Source organism: Pavona decussata, unplaced genomic scaffold (assembly GCF_977016875.1).
Source record: "Pavona decussata unplaced genomic scaffold, jaPavDecu1.1 SCAFFOLD_76, whole genome shotgun sequence".
NCBI classification, from domain to species: domain Eukaryota; kingdom Metazoa; phylum Cnidaria; class Anthozoa; order Scleractinia; family Agariciidae; genus Pavona; species Pavona decussata.
In genome coordinates this window covers 2,301,691-2,316,787 of record NW_028145494.1, presented here as the reverse complement: position 1 = coordinate 2,316,787, position 15,097 = coordinate 2,301,691, and the positions used below count along the sequence as shown (strand labels likewise).

Here is a 15,097-nt window from a genome sequence, read left to right as displayed (position 1 = left end):
GGAAAAGATCACCAAAGATGAAATGTCAAATTCTCCCAACCAGTGCCCTAGAATGTAACGGGCGCTCTTAAAGAGTAACTTGAGATTGATTATCAAAACATCCAAAAGTTCATGATAATCATTTCCAGTAGAAAGGACCGTTTCATTTCATTCTCACCGGAACAACCGCTTTCTCCGTACAAATGAAAAGCGCTCCTTTAAATACTTCGAAAAGGGGAACAGTGCAAATTTATGCCTACAAAAACTGCTAACATTCTGTGGAATTACAGGTAAAAAAGATATGGACATTTTAAATTTTGGGTCTTGTTTTATCTCAAATATTACACTTCAGTTACTGAATGAACGGGAACAATTTGTTGGAAATTTCATACCGAAAATTCCAATCAAATAATTAAACACTCTAAATGATTGGCGTTAATTATTGTTCTTTACATCAATTAATTACACGCGAAATCATGACGTCATGAAACTTAACCACTAAATTGGTTGGATTTTATTGTCGCTACTGCACGTGCACAGTGTTCGATTTCTTTCCGAATCATGAGCATGGTCGCTCAAAAATATCACACCCCTTTCTGTGAAGAGAACTGCAAGATCGAGCACCACGATTTGGTCACGGTGCTCTGCCTGGATAGCTCGCAAAAATCCGACGAGCTTCCGGACCTGCTAAAAGAATGCATCAATTCCTATCAAAACTGGGATCACAACGGCGAGGTACCGGATCCTCTAGAGGAGCTCAGATGTCCGCTGATATACCTCGCTGCTGCGTTTGGCAAGGCGGGGCTTGTTAGAGCTTTGCTGCAGGACAACTTTGACGCGCGCACTTTGAACTTCAACGGGGAAACAGCACTTCACGCGGCCGTCCAATACATCTTCCTTACGGGTGCGCTGAAATCCCGGGGCTTAAAAGTCGCTTCTACATTGGGGCCGATTAAAAACAGGATGAAAGCTTTTGAGCAGATCTTAGTTACCCTAACTGACAGTGATCCCACAATCATATTCGTTCAAGACAACGACGGCAACACAGTGTTCCATGCCGCAGCGGAAAACATCTGGAACGATCGTCAAAATGATCGGCTAGGGAGAAGCGCTGGTTTCTTTCAGTTTTGTTTGAGGGCCATGGTAACTCGGGCTTTACAGCTTGAAGAAGACAGGAAGGTGAGCAGAGAGGAGATAACCCAGGCCATGAATGCGGTGAATAATGATGGTGATACCATTTTTCATATCTTGGCGCGGGATTACGCCTATGGTTTCAGGAGCATGAAGCAAGTGCTCAAGCTTTGTCCTGGTCAAGTGCCATCTCAAGTTAACAAGGAGAATGAGACCGTGGCAAAAATCGCCTTAGAGCGCAATCGTAGAAGAGCTGTGCAGGTCTTTCCCGAATTTTTGGAACAAGAACAAAGTATGTAATGTTTTGTGTTTGTTTGTTTGTTTGTAGATTTTTCTTGTGTGTCTTAGTTTGTTTTTCACTCTAAAGAGTTGCTAGCTCAAATCCCAAATGTCATTTTGCTACAAAAAGAAAAAAATAACGGCACCAGAGGATGCGACTGCCCAATAGCGTTTATCTCAATGGTAACGCCTAACGGATTTCAATCTGGCGCGGCAGATTCAATAAAGTGCAGCCTACTAAACTAAACGACTTGAAACTACTGCTCAGTAGTTTTAACTGAATGATCACACTTTAGGATTTCATTCACAGACTCGAAGGTTGAACCACAATCAATACTACTACGGGAAAGTACTGCTCAATCACTTTAACTGGAATGGCCACGCTTTAGAATTTAAACCACATAGTCAGAAGTTATAACCAAATTGTACAGCATAATAAACAGCACCACATGAAAGTACTACGCAGTAGCTTTAGGTGGAACCACCTTGTACAGAAAAGTCAACAGCACTGCTAACGGGAAAAGTCGGTACTGTTCAATAAATCAATAATCTTCTTTTGGTGTATGGCTGCAGGGTTGGTTCTGAATTTTTTTTTTTTTTAATGGGATTACACATTCAGTTGTTCTTTCGTTAAAGCGATTTGATAACTGCCAATATTACATTGCAAAACAGTCCCTATATTACTGCAGGTATGGTATGTTTTCCGGAAAGATGTATCGGGGAAGCACACGAGCAGACTCGAAGCTTCGCTAACCGCGAAGGTGGTGCGCACGCAAGACACGCTTGCCACCCTCCAAACCTGTTGCATGATGCGCAAATATACAATAAGAGAATATTTTCTCTTGATCACAATGTTTTGCACCAACAATTTTAGCTGGGAATTAAACGGTAGAAAGTAACTCCACATTCTCTTTTGTTTGAAGGTGACAGTTCAATTTCGACCAGCTCCGATCCAGGAACATCCGAGAGTGATTTACCATCACCCACTACTTCAAAGAATTCTGAGGAATTCTCCACCCTCGGTGAAATCACAGCTTCCCAGGATGTACCTTTGATAGTCATTTCAGACTCCGAGATGCCACAGGTTCCCCACTCAATAGAAGAGGAGAACAGTTCAAATGAAGTGATCACCAATTCTACGGAGACGTTCTCTGGCTCCGCTGAACAGGAACAAGTGAACGCGGTACCGCTGATGACAAACCCTGGAAATCACGACCTGCTGACTGTTTCCATTGACAGCACCCTCGGGAAGCCATCACAGATAGAAGTACCATCATTCCTCAGCCTTTCACAGAAGCCTAATGCTCTTGTTTCACCGTATGACAGCCTAGCCAACACGCCAGTGCAAGCAGAAGTAATGTATGTGAGTGATACCGCACGCTGCGACCAGCGCCCAGGAGGAGAGCGATCCAAATCTCTTGAAGTACGCGATACTGGTATCGAAACCACAGCTAATGACCAATCCGACCCGATTGCTCCTTTCAGCATTACCCTGTCGTCCAGTGATTCCAACGTGGCGCCTGCTACAAATAGCCAGAATTCATCCAGTGGGGCACCCCCCAGCGAGGAACGTATCAGCAGTGAGGAGAGCGCTGCTCGCGAAGATGACCAGACCACAATCACTGGTTCCTCTGCGGAAGCTCCTGATAACAATAGCGAGGCAATACAAGGCATCACCTCTGAAATGGAGGCATCTTCACTTGAGTCGTGCGATTCGATGCTGACACGCCCAGATTGTCAAGTGTCCGCTAACGGAGAACTCGAGCTGGTTGAGATCCCTGAGAACATTTCATCCAATCAAAAGGCTGAGTTTGAAGCACCACAGAGACACCAACTGCAGCGCGGCAAAGCTGTTGACGCTTCTCAACGAGGCAAAGGTATCTGCGGATCAATACCAAGTGAGTTTTTTGAGCCACCTAGGAAAGAAATCCCAGAACCAGGAAATTACGGACAGCTTTACACGTGTCGTATGCTAGACACGGCAAGCCTCGCCTCACCATATCAGTCGAGGGCTGTTTATGATAACATTCATGAAGCAAACTCGTTAACTTCACTCGCCTCAGCAAGCACCGGGACCATCCACTCCGAGTCGTTTGAGTCTTTGGACGCTAATCAAGGGGGCTTGGACGAAAGGGGTACTATATTGAAGTGCATCACAGACAACACCTTCCTAGAGTTCCTTATAACCGAGGGCCTCGAGCTGGACTCCATTAGCAAGAAGGGCGTGGTTGACGTGGTTTTGACGCAGTACAGCAACAAGCTTAGTGCTGTGGAGACCACAATTCCAAAACTTGCAGAACAGATAAGGCAAACCGAGGCAACTATTGGTCAACAGAAAGAGAAAGTTAAGCTCCTTCAGGAGGAACTGGAGTTTGTGAAAGGAGAGATTGTTAAAAATGAGGATTCACTTCTGAAGTTTAACAACGAACAACAGGGATTGAGCAAGAAACGAAAAGCGCTGAAGCGAAAAGTGGCTCGTTGCGAGGGAACCATGAAGCATCTTCTTGTAAATGCTAAAAAGAGTCGATGTGATTAAGCGTATTTCTTTGTTATTTTTCTTCACTGTTACATTAAGCTAGTCTCTGAGAACTACTCTGGGTTTTCGAAAAATTGCTATGCTTATAAGACCATACCTTGTAACTGTCTTCTGGTTTCTGAATGGCTTGTTTTTGCAAATACCTTTGAACTTTAATCGTGTAAGATCGTTTCTGAAAAGGGACACTATATCTATCTGTTGTTAACCTATTAATTTTTTTGTTGCTTTACATTTAAAGAAGCCGTTTTCTCCAAGAAAACGTATAAAAAAAGACAGTCAACAATAAACTAAATAAAAGAACTGATCGTACATTCACCGCATTTCGAAATCATTCTCGTTTGGCCTCGCTACCTTTCTTCCACTCCTAGCCGAGTTTGCATGGTAAGCACGAGCACACAGACGAAACAGAAGATTGCAACTTTCTCAACATAAATCAGTTTTGCTACAACGAATGGAACCCACGCTTACGGGTCTCCGATTACGGCTCCTTCTTCAAGGTTAGTTTTGAGACAAAAAATACTTGATTAACCAGCGAAATGTAAGAACTGAAATAAGAGTAGTATGCCATTCAGTTATTAGAACAGAAGTATTTATCCGAGCTGTCCTTCTTGGGGGTTCAAAAGGTTAAAGCTATGCATTTGAGGAGCGTACAATGGTAAATACAAAACTCACTGAGAGGGCATGACGCCAGGTTAGCTCCACTGCTCACTATATCAATAAACCACACATAACCCACAGTTCCTTGTTTCGCTCTGAAGAAGGGCTAACGCTCGTACTTCTTTATTACCTTTTATATCAACTCTGCTGATAAAACCAAACATTTTTAAAGTGCCGCATTGTTGTACACATATCAGGACTTTTATTTTTCGATGCCGTCGTCGTCTTGCTCTCTTAAGTTTCCTAATTATCGCGTTGGCGCGTTGCATGAGTTGGCTAATTATCATTCCATATCAAACGAAACGGGAATGGAATAACTGGTTTATTAAAAAGAAACAACGGACAACACTGCCACTATCTGTAAAGGTAAAGATGCGAAGTTGGGAATCGGGATTGAACACGTACTACGAATAGATGGCAATATAAACATCGCCAAAACTGCACTGACTTTGTCACCGGGCCCCAGTTGTTCAAAGCCCGGTTAAGCTAATCCTGGATTAACGCAAACTTTGGGCGCGTTTTTTTATCCACAATTCTGGAATAAGAATGGTTGGTACGAAATGCTAGGAATAACTCGGATTGTCTGCATAAAAAAACGCCCAGAACGAAGATGTAAGACATTTCCACCTGTTCTCGCAGTTTACTGCCGACGGAGAAGCCATTTTTCTTCATGTCTTCGGCAGTCATTTGCCAAATTGCTCTTTTCTTCTACGAAACATCAATGAAAAAAACCTCGTACGTTTGGTACAATGAAATTAGCAGCAATGTTTCATTGTGTCCAAAAGTGTAACCTGATTTTTTCTCCGGTAGAGACGTATTTGAATCCGCAGCGCTCATCTCGCCGTCCGCCATCTTGGATTTTTATTCCCAACATTCTGTTCATTCTGCCCCTGGTAGTAGAATTCCGTCCATTCCGGAATAGGAATGTGGAATAAAAAAACGCGCGCATTTTACATTCTGGCCATTCTCATTCCAGAATTGTGAATAGAAAACGCGCCCTTTGACTTGAGTTTAATTGCTTATCGGGTCCTTTAATATCATCAAAGATTCTTCCAAAAGATTTTCGGCCTTCAGTTTTGACTTAGCCTTTTCTTTAGCTTTAGCTTGAAATTAGCCTTTAAATCGGCCCATTTTAACGAGCGACGATGAAAACCTTGATTAACTACAACAACAACATATCCTTTAACTTAAGCTTTTAATCGTGGATCAGTGTTAATCGGCTTTCGAACAACCGGGCCCTGAAGGCAAAAGAAGACAGGGCAGACCACAAACCTGGCACAAATGAACTGGAGGAAGAGCGCGGAGAGACTGAGCGGGAAGAGATGGGATGGCAGTCGTGGAGGGCCGCAACTACATCTGCGAAGGACCGAGACAGATGGAAGGCTTTTCTGAATGGCCTCAAGTGTCCTCCAGGGCACGAAGAGGATAAGTAAGTAAAGAACCAAGAAATATTGCTGGATCTTTTTACCTCATTTTGCAAGAATGAGCAGAATACGAATTTTACAACGCCGCCCGTTTCTAGGCGATGGTATAATGGTTGATATCCCGTGGCCATTAAACCAATCAAAACTCGGGAATTTCATTTTCCAATAAACCACCGTCAGGAGGTTGCTAGGAAACGCATCTGGCAGTGTAACGTCTGTAGACAATTTCATTTTGATAAGCATTCTGTTCATTATGAAAGAACTGTGGTCAAGAATATAAATAAATTACTTCCAATCGTGAGTATTAAGCACATACATTGGACTTTTCTTGTTCGGTAAAGATTTATACATCCAAAGCCAAGAGAGTGACAAACATTGATTATAAAATTAATGACAGCAATATTTGAATCGTATATCCTAATGTTTAATTTCATAGATACAGTATACACTGAAACAAAATGTCTGCAAATAATAATTATTCTACATGTCTGATTAAACAACTCTTCAAAACGTAAACTGTCATGAATATATCGGTATACTGACATCTTGTTTTTAAATGTTATATATACAAATCATACTAATGTTGTAGTTAGACTTCAAGGATAGAAACCTGAATACATGGTGCTGGTGTGAGTTAACCCTCTAAGCCCAGGATCATGCAATACACATATTTTCTGCTCACTGCACTCAATTTTACTGAAGAATTTAAGAAATGGCATACACTCAAATGAAGAATTGAAGAATGAAGAATGTAAATTAGCTTACAGGCCAAACACTTCCCAAAAAGCTGTTGGGTCCTATTGATCATGGTTTACACCTTTTTTCCTGACAACTCTTTCTTTTTTCAATCGAGTGTATACTTATGGTTACCACAGAACAGTTTGCACCATACATCACAGAGAGTAAACCGTAGATTTTGCCAATACTTGTATGGAAAACTCTTCTCTCAAGTTCTACTAATGTTGAAGTAAATTCAACTGGTTCTCACAGCCTTCTTCAGCAAATACTGTCTTCAGTGTTGTCACGTGACTTGTGTATTTAGTCACGTGACAAGTGTGACGTGACTAAATACACATAAGTCACGTGGCAACAAGAAGAGAGACCCTGGGAATGAGGTTGATGTGACAACACTGAAGACAGTATTTGCTGAAGAAAACTGTAAGAAACAGTCAAAAGCTTCAACATTAATTAGTAGGCCTTGAGACAAGAAGTTTCCATACAATAATAATAATAATAATAATAATAATAATAATAATAATAATAATAATATTGTTTAAGATTCCAAGGTCAAGAATGAGCATTCACAGTATTTTGCCAATACTGTATTACATTATTTTATAACCAATGGCACATTTTCAATGGTCATGCATTCTAAAGTAGCCAAATTTACACCCAAATGACCATATGACAAGTGCTTCTTATCTAATTAACATGGGTACATCTAAGCTACCATGCATGTTGTTGCTGAAGAAAGTTCTAAGCATCATATACCCACAATCTTGAACAAAACTAGTTGAGAAAAATGCGAATTGTGCACATAGGAAACCCCTCCTCCCCCAACCCCCTTCCTCCCACTCAATGTTGCTTTGAAGGTCAGACAATTAGCCATCATTTTTTTTAAGCAGCATAACAACCCTGATAAGGGGAGGGGGGTTGATTAATTTTATTGATGTATCACTGTAGCAGTGGGATTTGTACACTGACAAAACGCTTCCCAATAGTATATATCTTGGAAACCCCAACTTACACAAATCTACTGTTCTGCCACATTTATTCCATCAAAAACGTTTTCAAGATATTTTTGAATTCACAACCAAACTTGGCACCGCATGTGACCAGAACAGAAAAAAAAGCCTAAAACTCAAATGACATTCACTTTGGGATATTAAAACCAGTCTTGATTGTTTATGACATCACAAACATGTAAATTTATTTGTTATTCCTTTATAAACAGTAAAGTCGCCCAAGTCAGATTATAAAGGCTAGATAATTTCTGATTTGTGAAAATTTGGTGGAACTGTACTTATTTTCCTCCAAGTTTTAAGGATTTTTCTTTCTGATGTGTAGTTGCGGACTGGCACTAGTTACGCACATGCAAATGTATGATGATTTTAACACTTCATGTATTAAGCCCCATACATTTCACCAATTTAGCAGCACACAATCCTCCAAAACATCACGCGACAACTATATCATCAGTAGAATTTTCCTAAGCAACAACTGTAGATCAGTAGTTAAGATTCATCCCATTTGCCAAGATGAAATTTCCTTTACAATAGCATGACATAATTTGTCCCTTTATCCAAGCCCATTTGCCTGTATTTCCTACTTTTCAAATCAAGGTCTTTTGTTTTATCAAGATTTACCTCTCTGATAACTTATCTAATTTAGCAGGGCTACCACAAAGTTCTCTTTCCACCTCCTCACATGAGGAAATCTTGCGCTTTACGGCACTGGATTCCACTTTCAACTTGTCGCATTGCTCAACCAGCACTCTGTGTTTTTCTGTCGCTTGTACAATGCTCTTCTGAAGATTATCAATTTCAGCAAACAATCTGAGCTTCTCCTCTTCTTTCTGTCGTAACTTCAGTTTGGAGTTGTGAATTTCTGCTTCCAAACATCGCTTTTCTGTTTCAGTCTGACAGATCTCGCTATCAAAGCTTGCCATTTTCTTGCCAAATTCGCTCTTAATCAGTTCCACAATTTGAAATTTAATTGACGGGTTAAACTCGCTTCCTTGCCTCAACATAAAATCAAAAAAAGCACTGTCTCCTGTGGATGATGCCTTTGCATTTTCTTCAACTCTTTGATCTTTTTCTTGACCAACAGAGTGAGATATGATGAGATGCTTTCCTGCAACACTTCTCTCTGTAGATTCCAGATGGTAAAGCCCATTAGACATAGCAGAGGTAGCTGCAGATTCCTCTGACTCATGCCCCTGTGCCCCAGAATCAGGAGTCGATGGTGACACTCCAATGCGATTTTCTGGTTCCAAATTGTTTTGAGGTGGAGAAACACAGTACGGTGAATAGGTCAAGTCTACTTCATGCTTGGTGATCTCATGTGGAGAGGAATTGGTGCAGTCTGCTTCTGATTTTGACCCTGGAAAATTAGGCAAGAAGACAGGGTATGGTTCACCATTTGAGGAACCTTGTGTTGCGAAGTCTTCCCCACCAGAATGAGCAGGGATGTCATTGGATGACACTGATGGAGAATCACCACCTCTGTAATCTGAGGTTTCTAAGTTGGCGGAATCTTTCAACTGACCATCAAATACAACCACATCTGATGATGTTGGGGTTCCTGTGTGAAGGTGCTGAGAGGCTGTGCTTTTAGCTGTGCTGTGTAATGACAGGACAACAGATTCGAGAGATTTAAGTGAAGGGCCATGCTGTGCCCCTCTCGGAGGATGTCCCTGTACTTGCCCTGCCTGACTCCATACAGCTTTCACAGTTATTTCAGGACAGGGTGTGCTTGTTATGACAGAAGAGACTGAGGCCTCAGGCTTAACTGGTAGCTCATAATTCAGTGGTGAACACCGGGCAAAAACGTCTAAAAAAAGAAAAGAATATTTGAGTGTTTTCATTTTTCTGTGTGGTCGACAAATATATTGAAGGGCTGTCTTATGTTGAATTTAAGGCTGACTTTTCATTTTGTTCTGTTTTTATCACAAAACAAAATGCAAAGCAGTGGATAAAACGTTGGAGAAACTTTTCCCAAAGGCATTCAAGGTCACATGTAAAATTTCCGGTGAATCTGAGCTAAAATAACAAAAAGTGGTCTGAAAAGTCATTTAAGTCAGTTATGCTCTGAAAGCCCTCCAATTATAGGCCACAGGCAAACTTAACCCTTTAACCCCCAAGGCAAAACGATATTTTCTCCAGATCCAAGACTACAGACTAAATGTGCATCTATGATATACCATTTTAAAGCTACTCGTGAGTGTAGTTCATAACTGATATAATTATGAATGAGAAAAGTTATGGCTTTGAGATAAATGGCCTTAAAACGTAAAAATTTTAAAGTTCAAAAACGTCCCAATTCTTGTGTATACTAGGTATTCCTCTAAACTATAGCTCATTTTGCAGTTCTCATCATGTTCATTAATGTGAGAGATGTACTAAGACCTACAACTTCTCAGGGAAAAAAGTTGAAAAGTTATGGGGGTGGTCAACCATATCACATATGGGAGGGGATTAAGTTTTTATCCTGTTAATGAGTAGATCTTCACAAGATCATCTTCGTGTCAAAAATTCGTAGAAATCTGTCAAATATTGAAAGAGTTATGGAATTATGTGCCAATTGGCACTCTTGGGGGCAAAATAGTATAAAATTCAACATGTAGTTTGTGAGACAGTTATTCTGTTAACCTCTCAATTGTCCATCATTATTACAAAAAGTAATTGTTATTCAATATTTATAAAGCAGAGAGAAAATAAGAGGATTGCTGAAGAGAAAGGTTACAAGACAGTTAGTACATGTACAGTAATTTAGTGCACATGCCTGTTATTTTTAACGGAATATTTCATTGGTAAATATGCAAGTGACATTCCAGGTGACTATGTTTGGTTATCAATCATGCAAAACCTGTTGTGTTGTATTTACTGTTACTCGTGATTGCAAATGATTAGAATAAAAGAGTTTGGACAAGCTGGGACATGATTTAAGAAATAGAGGCAAGAAGGGCATATATGTGCATTTTGGTGCTTGAAATCTAACTTCTTTCACATCAGCTTTACTTTGCTCGACGGACATGATATTTATGTAAGAAACAAAGTTCCATAGTTATTTAAATTGAGCAATTCACATGAAAGAGGAGTTGATGCTTGCCTGGATGATTCTTTTATGTTTATGCTTAACAGGTGAGACTACAAATAAATTGTATAATTATTTAACTGCCTTGCTTGAGTAGGTTCAGTTATTAGCTAAAAGTAAATGGGCTAATTCTTCTTATTAAGCCCTTTAGGTCAAGAACTATAGAAAGAACTATTTTTCTTACATAAATTCCAGTCTGTATGCCAAAATAAAGCTCATATGAAGCAATTCAGGTTTCAAGGCCAAAAATACACATACGTAACACTTGACCCAAGTCCTTCAATAATTTAGTATGATAGTCACAAGGGTTGTACTTAATTTGAACCTTGTACTCTTCATTCGTTTGTTGTTAAGTGAACTCTTAATAAATACTACGAAATTATCTGACAACAACAAGATGTTCTGAAACTAAACAAATCTATGCTTGATAAACTTTTTTTTCATATTTAGATACGCCAGGGAGCAGGGTATGAAAAATCATTTTTTGGGCCTAATAACTTCTTTGTCAAAAAAGCATCTCATTCTGTTATAAATAAACCAGGCATTCTGTTTGAGAAACTACAGTAATGTGTTTCAAGATCTACTGCATCCTCATTCATGTTGTGATGGAAAAGTCACATGCTAGCAGTCACTTTCTAAATAATCAAGCATCGGGGAAATTATCATCATGGAGGTGAGTGAAAGGACCAAATCCAGAGTGAATAAATGAGCTCTTCTGAGCTTTTTCTTGCCAAAGTCTTGTCGAGCTTACATCGCTCTTTTAGCTTCCTTCCTTGTTATCCAGAAAGGATTGCTAGCAGTGCCATGTCAAGAGAGGTTACATCCAAATCTACATGACAATCTACGTGAGGGAAAAGGTAATTTGAAAAGGTAATTTTAAGTCACACTGTGCCACAGGCTGTTACACATTGCTGGAGCCTAACCAGTTGCTTTAAAACATTAAGCAACTACAGTCAACTCTCTCATAGGAACCCGTTCTCGCAAGCAACCACCTCCCGTAAGCAACCACTTCATAAACAACTGTTTTGTTTCTCAGTTAAAAACTGTTTCAAGAGCTCTCTCGTAAGCGACCACCACTCAAGTTTCTTAAGGGACTGCAACCACTTCTTAGGCCAGAAATTTGCAATATTCTTTTGTTTTCTGTTTCCGGTAACTGACCACCCAACATAATCATGTATGATCATAAATCGTTACTCAGGGGTGACAAAAGTTCAATTTTTAATGACACTACCCCGGTCTGCTGAGTTCAAGTATGACAATAATTATTGAGACACATTGACAAGTACTGTACGCTCTACTGTACTTTTCCTGAAACTTGTTGCATGTGATCAAATAAAGTAGTTTCTATTTGCGTAATTTTAGCTGATAAGGTAATATTTTCATGTAATTGATTAATCAATCCAGTATTAGGCTTATTTTGTTGATCTTTCCCGTAAGCGACCACCTCTCATAGCTGAACCAGTTTATCATGCCCCAAGGGTGGTCACTTATGAAAGAGTTGACTGTAGAAGTATTGTTATCCTCTCTGGATGGGATGTAACTTTGATCACAGGGTTACTCACAGTACCAGTAGTATGTCGCCAGTACCCATTTATACACAAGGATGAAGAGAATGTCGAACAAAGTTTATTTCAGTAGACATGATGGCAGATGTTAGAACACAAACAATGACCATCACATCTCTTGTCAAACGCATCTAACCACTCCACAACTGTGCCAGAAGCAAAAGGTGCATCTTAACCACGGGAGAGGGAGGTCGAGGGAGAGTTGGAGTTCATTTTTTTTACGACTCTTTCTAAACTGTATCCTTTCCATAATCTATATACATAAGGGGATTAGCTTCTAACAAAACTGCAGTGTTGTGTCGGTGCATCTTAACTACGAAAGAGGGAGGTCGAGGGAGAGTTAGAGTTCATTTTTTTACGACTCTTTCTAAACTGTATCCTTTCCATAATCTATATACATAAGGGGATTAGCTTCTAACAAAACTGCAGTGTTGTGTCAGTGGGGGAGTGGAAACGAATGTTTGGTTTAATCAACAGAGTTGATAATGTAATTTGGCCACCATAAAGAGATTTGAGTGAAGATGTTTCGAGCATTAGCGCTTTGTCAGAAAACTGAATATCAAGTTGCTCTGATGAAGGGCTTACACTTGAAATGTCAACACAAATCACTTTCATTGGCCAAATTGAGACTGACAAAATTACCTTATTAACTATATTATAAAACCAAACATTCATTATCTATATACCCTACCTTTTTTTTACATATATATGGATCTCATATATATAGATCTTTTGATAAGACATACCATAAAAGCTCTTTTAAGCCCACTCAGAGCATATTTCATTTCAGACCTCAAGATGGGGGAAGGGCTTATTAAAAGAGGGGGCCTACTAAGAGGTTTTACGGAAGCCTTGAAAGTGGGCATATACCTTTCAAACTCTCTTCATCTTTGCCACCAGCTGGGTGATCGCTTGGAAAAAACAACTTCCTCGCAACATCTGCGTTGACACTTGAAAGTATCTCGAATGCCGTTTTCGACTCCTTGTTTTTCATCGACGGCAACTCGCTATTGGAGAAGTTTTTCAAGACGTTTTGAATGGACTCCCAAGCAGGAAAACATGGACTCCTGGAGAGGATGTGTAAAATGGTATTTCCGTTATTGTCCTGAGCAGTAATGGTGTTTGTAAGCTGCGAAAGAGTAATCAAAGAGTTCTGTTTAAGTTGGAGTATGTGCCCCAACATAACCTCTAAACATCGCTGAAAGTATCTCGTTCTTTTCAAGGGATCACAGCGTCCATCCACACGAGCGTGTCGACTTGTACAGTACACTACGCTTTCGGCCGCAATATGTAACGGCGTTCGTCCATTCTTTTTCTCTTTTACAGAGAATAGCTGCGGGTCTCGAACACACAAGATATTAACAACGTTTTCAAAAACTTCCAGTCTCTTCTCGATCGCCATAAAACCACCACACTGTTTCATGTTTCCTACCCGATAGAAGTGGTCAACAAGCGCGTGTAGACCATTTTCGCCATCTTCTGTCACGACCGAAGGGTTAAAATTCAACTTCAGTAGCGTTTCTAAAACTCTGTGCTTGCCAAATGCACAAGTTAAGTACAAAAGTGGTTGCCTTAAGGCTGGCAGGTCGTCAGGGACAGTGCTATTGCGATCCCAGCCATTTTGCTCGTACAGTTGAATGCACTGCCTGAGAAGAACGTGTGACTTCGAAGAGAAAGGTGACGAGGTCTCCTTTCTGTTTCTCTCGATGCACAAAGCTTTGATCAAATCATGATGGACTATCGTACAATCTTTTCGACAAAACGGTGTGTGACGCTTCGATTCGTCGTTCATCACTCTTATGAGAGGGCAAAGATGAGTGTCAAATCGGTTGTAAGATTTTGTTGTCAATGGTCGACTATGCGACAATAAGCATATGTAAATGCTACAATGAGTTCCCCGAGGGCCCTTGCGGGGGCGGCCCTTGACCACGACGGCGAAAAGGTCCCAAAACACCGCTGATAAATAGGATCTCGTGACTTGTGAAAAGTCACGCAAGGCAACTGATATTCACAGACATTTCGCCCAAGCAACATTTTCGATGATAAGCATTTTACAACAAGCAAAACTTTTGAAATCGCTAGAAAGTTGGACTGAAAATTCACTAAGGTCACTGAGATGAAACATCTGCTCTTACCATTTATCACAGATTTATAACTACAATGGACATTATCTGTGGATAGCAAATTCCTGACACTAATGAGTTCACGTTTTCCGTGTACGGAATTTCTGCTTGCCTTTTCATAGTGTTAATGGCTTTCAAGCCAATTCTGAAACAGACAGATAAATCCCTCCCCGTGTTCTCGATTAAGCAATCACTTGGCTATTTCCCCAGAGTGACAATTAACAGAAGTTTGGAAGGATGACTGAGGACATCAAGGCAATTTATAGAACCTTCTGGTCAGGGATGCAACATTACAAATGTGAAGGGGGTGGGGTGGGGGGGGGGAAGACTTTCTGGAAAGATATGTTATTTTTTTTTTTTACAACCAGCAGGGGTGCAATATTTTTTTCCAACCTTAAAATCCGTTTCTCTGCTTCCTTTGCAATGCAGGATTCTTTTCTCTTAAATTTTGGTTTTGCACGATTTTTCCCCGTTTTTGGACTCCCCAATCCTCTTTAACACTTCTAATGGTGCATCCCTAACGTGCTGCTCATTTACAGTGTATCACTCGCAGAGTCTGTGGGGATGAGATCACACAGAGTGGGTGTG

General features: G+C 40.3%; 2 protein-coding genes across 2 annotated transcripts; one reads left to right on the top strand and one right to left on the bottom strand.

Annotated features, from left to right (window-relative positions):
* Positions 1-482: 482 nt before the first annotated feature.
* Positions 483-4,240, top strand: LOC146476631 (uncharacterized). The gene is made up of 2 exons (XM_085114506.1): positions 483-1,402; positions 2,313-4,240. The coding sequence occupies exons 1-2, from the start codon at positions 541-543 to the stop codon at positions 3,923-3,925; spliced, it is 2,475 nt and encodes an 824-aa protein (XP_084970632.1). The 5' UTR covers positions 483-540; the 3' UTR covers positions 3,926-4,240.
* Positions 4,241-6,408: 2,168 nt separating this feature from the next.
* Positions 6,409-14,526, bottom strand: LOC146476630 (uncharacterized). The gene is made up of 2 exons (XM_085114505.1): positions 13,257-14,526; positions 6,409-9,558 (listed from the first exon to the last, which is right to left on the bottom strand). The coding sequence occupies exons 1-2, from the start codon at positions 14,176-14,178 to the stop codon at positions 8,369-8,371; spliced, it is 2,112 nt and encodes a 703-aa protein (XP_084970631.1). The 5' UTR covers positions 14,179-14,526; the 3' UTR covers positions 6,409-8,368.
* Between the last annotated feature and the right edge of the window lie 571 nt (positions 14,527-15,097).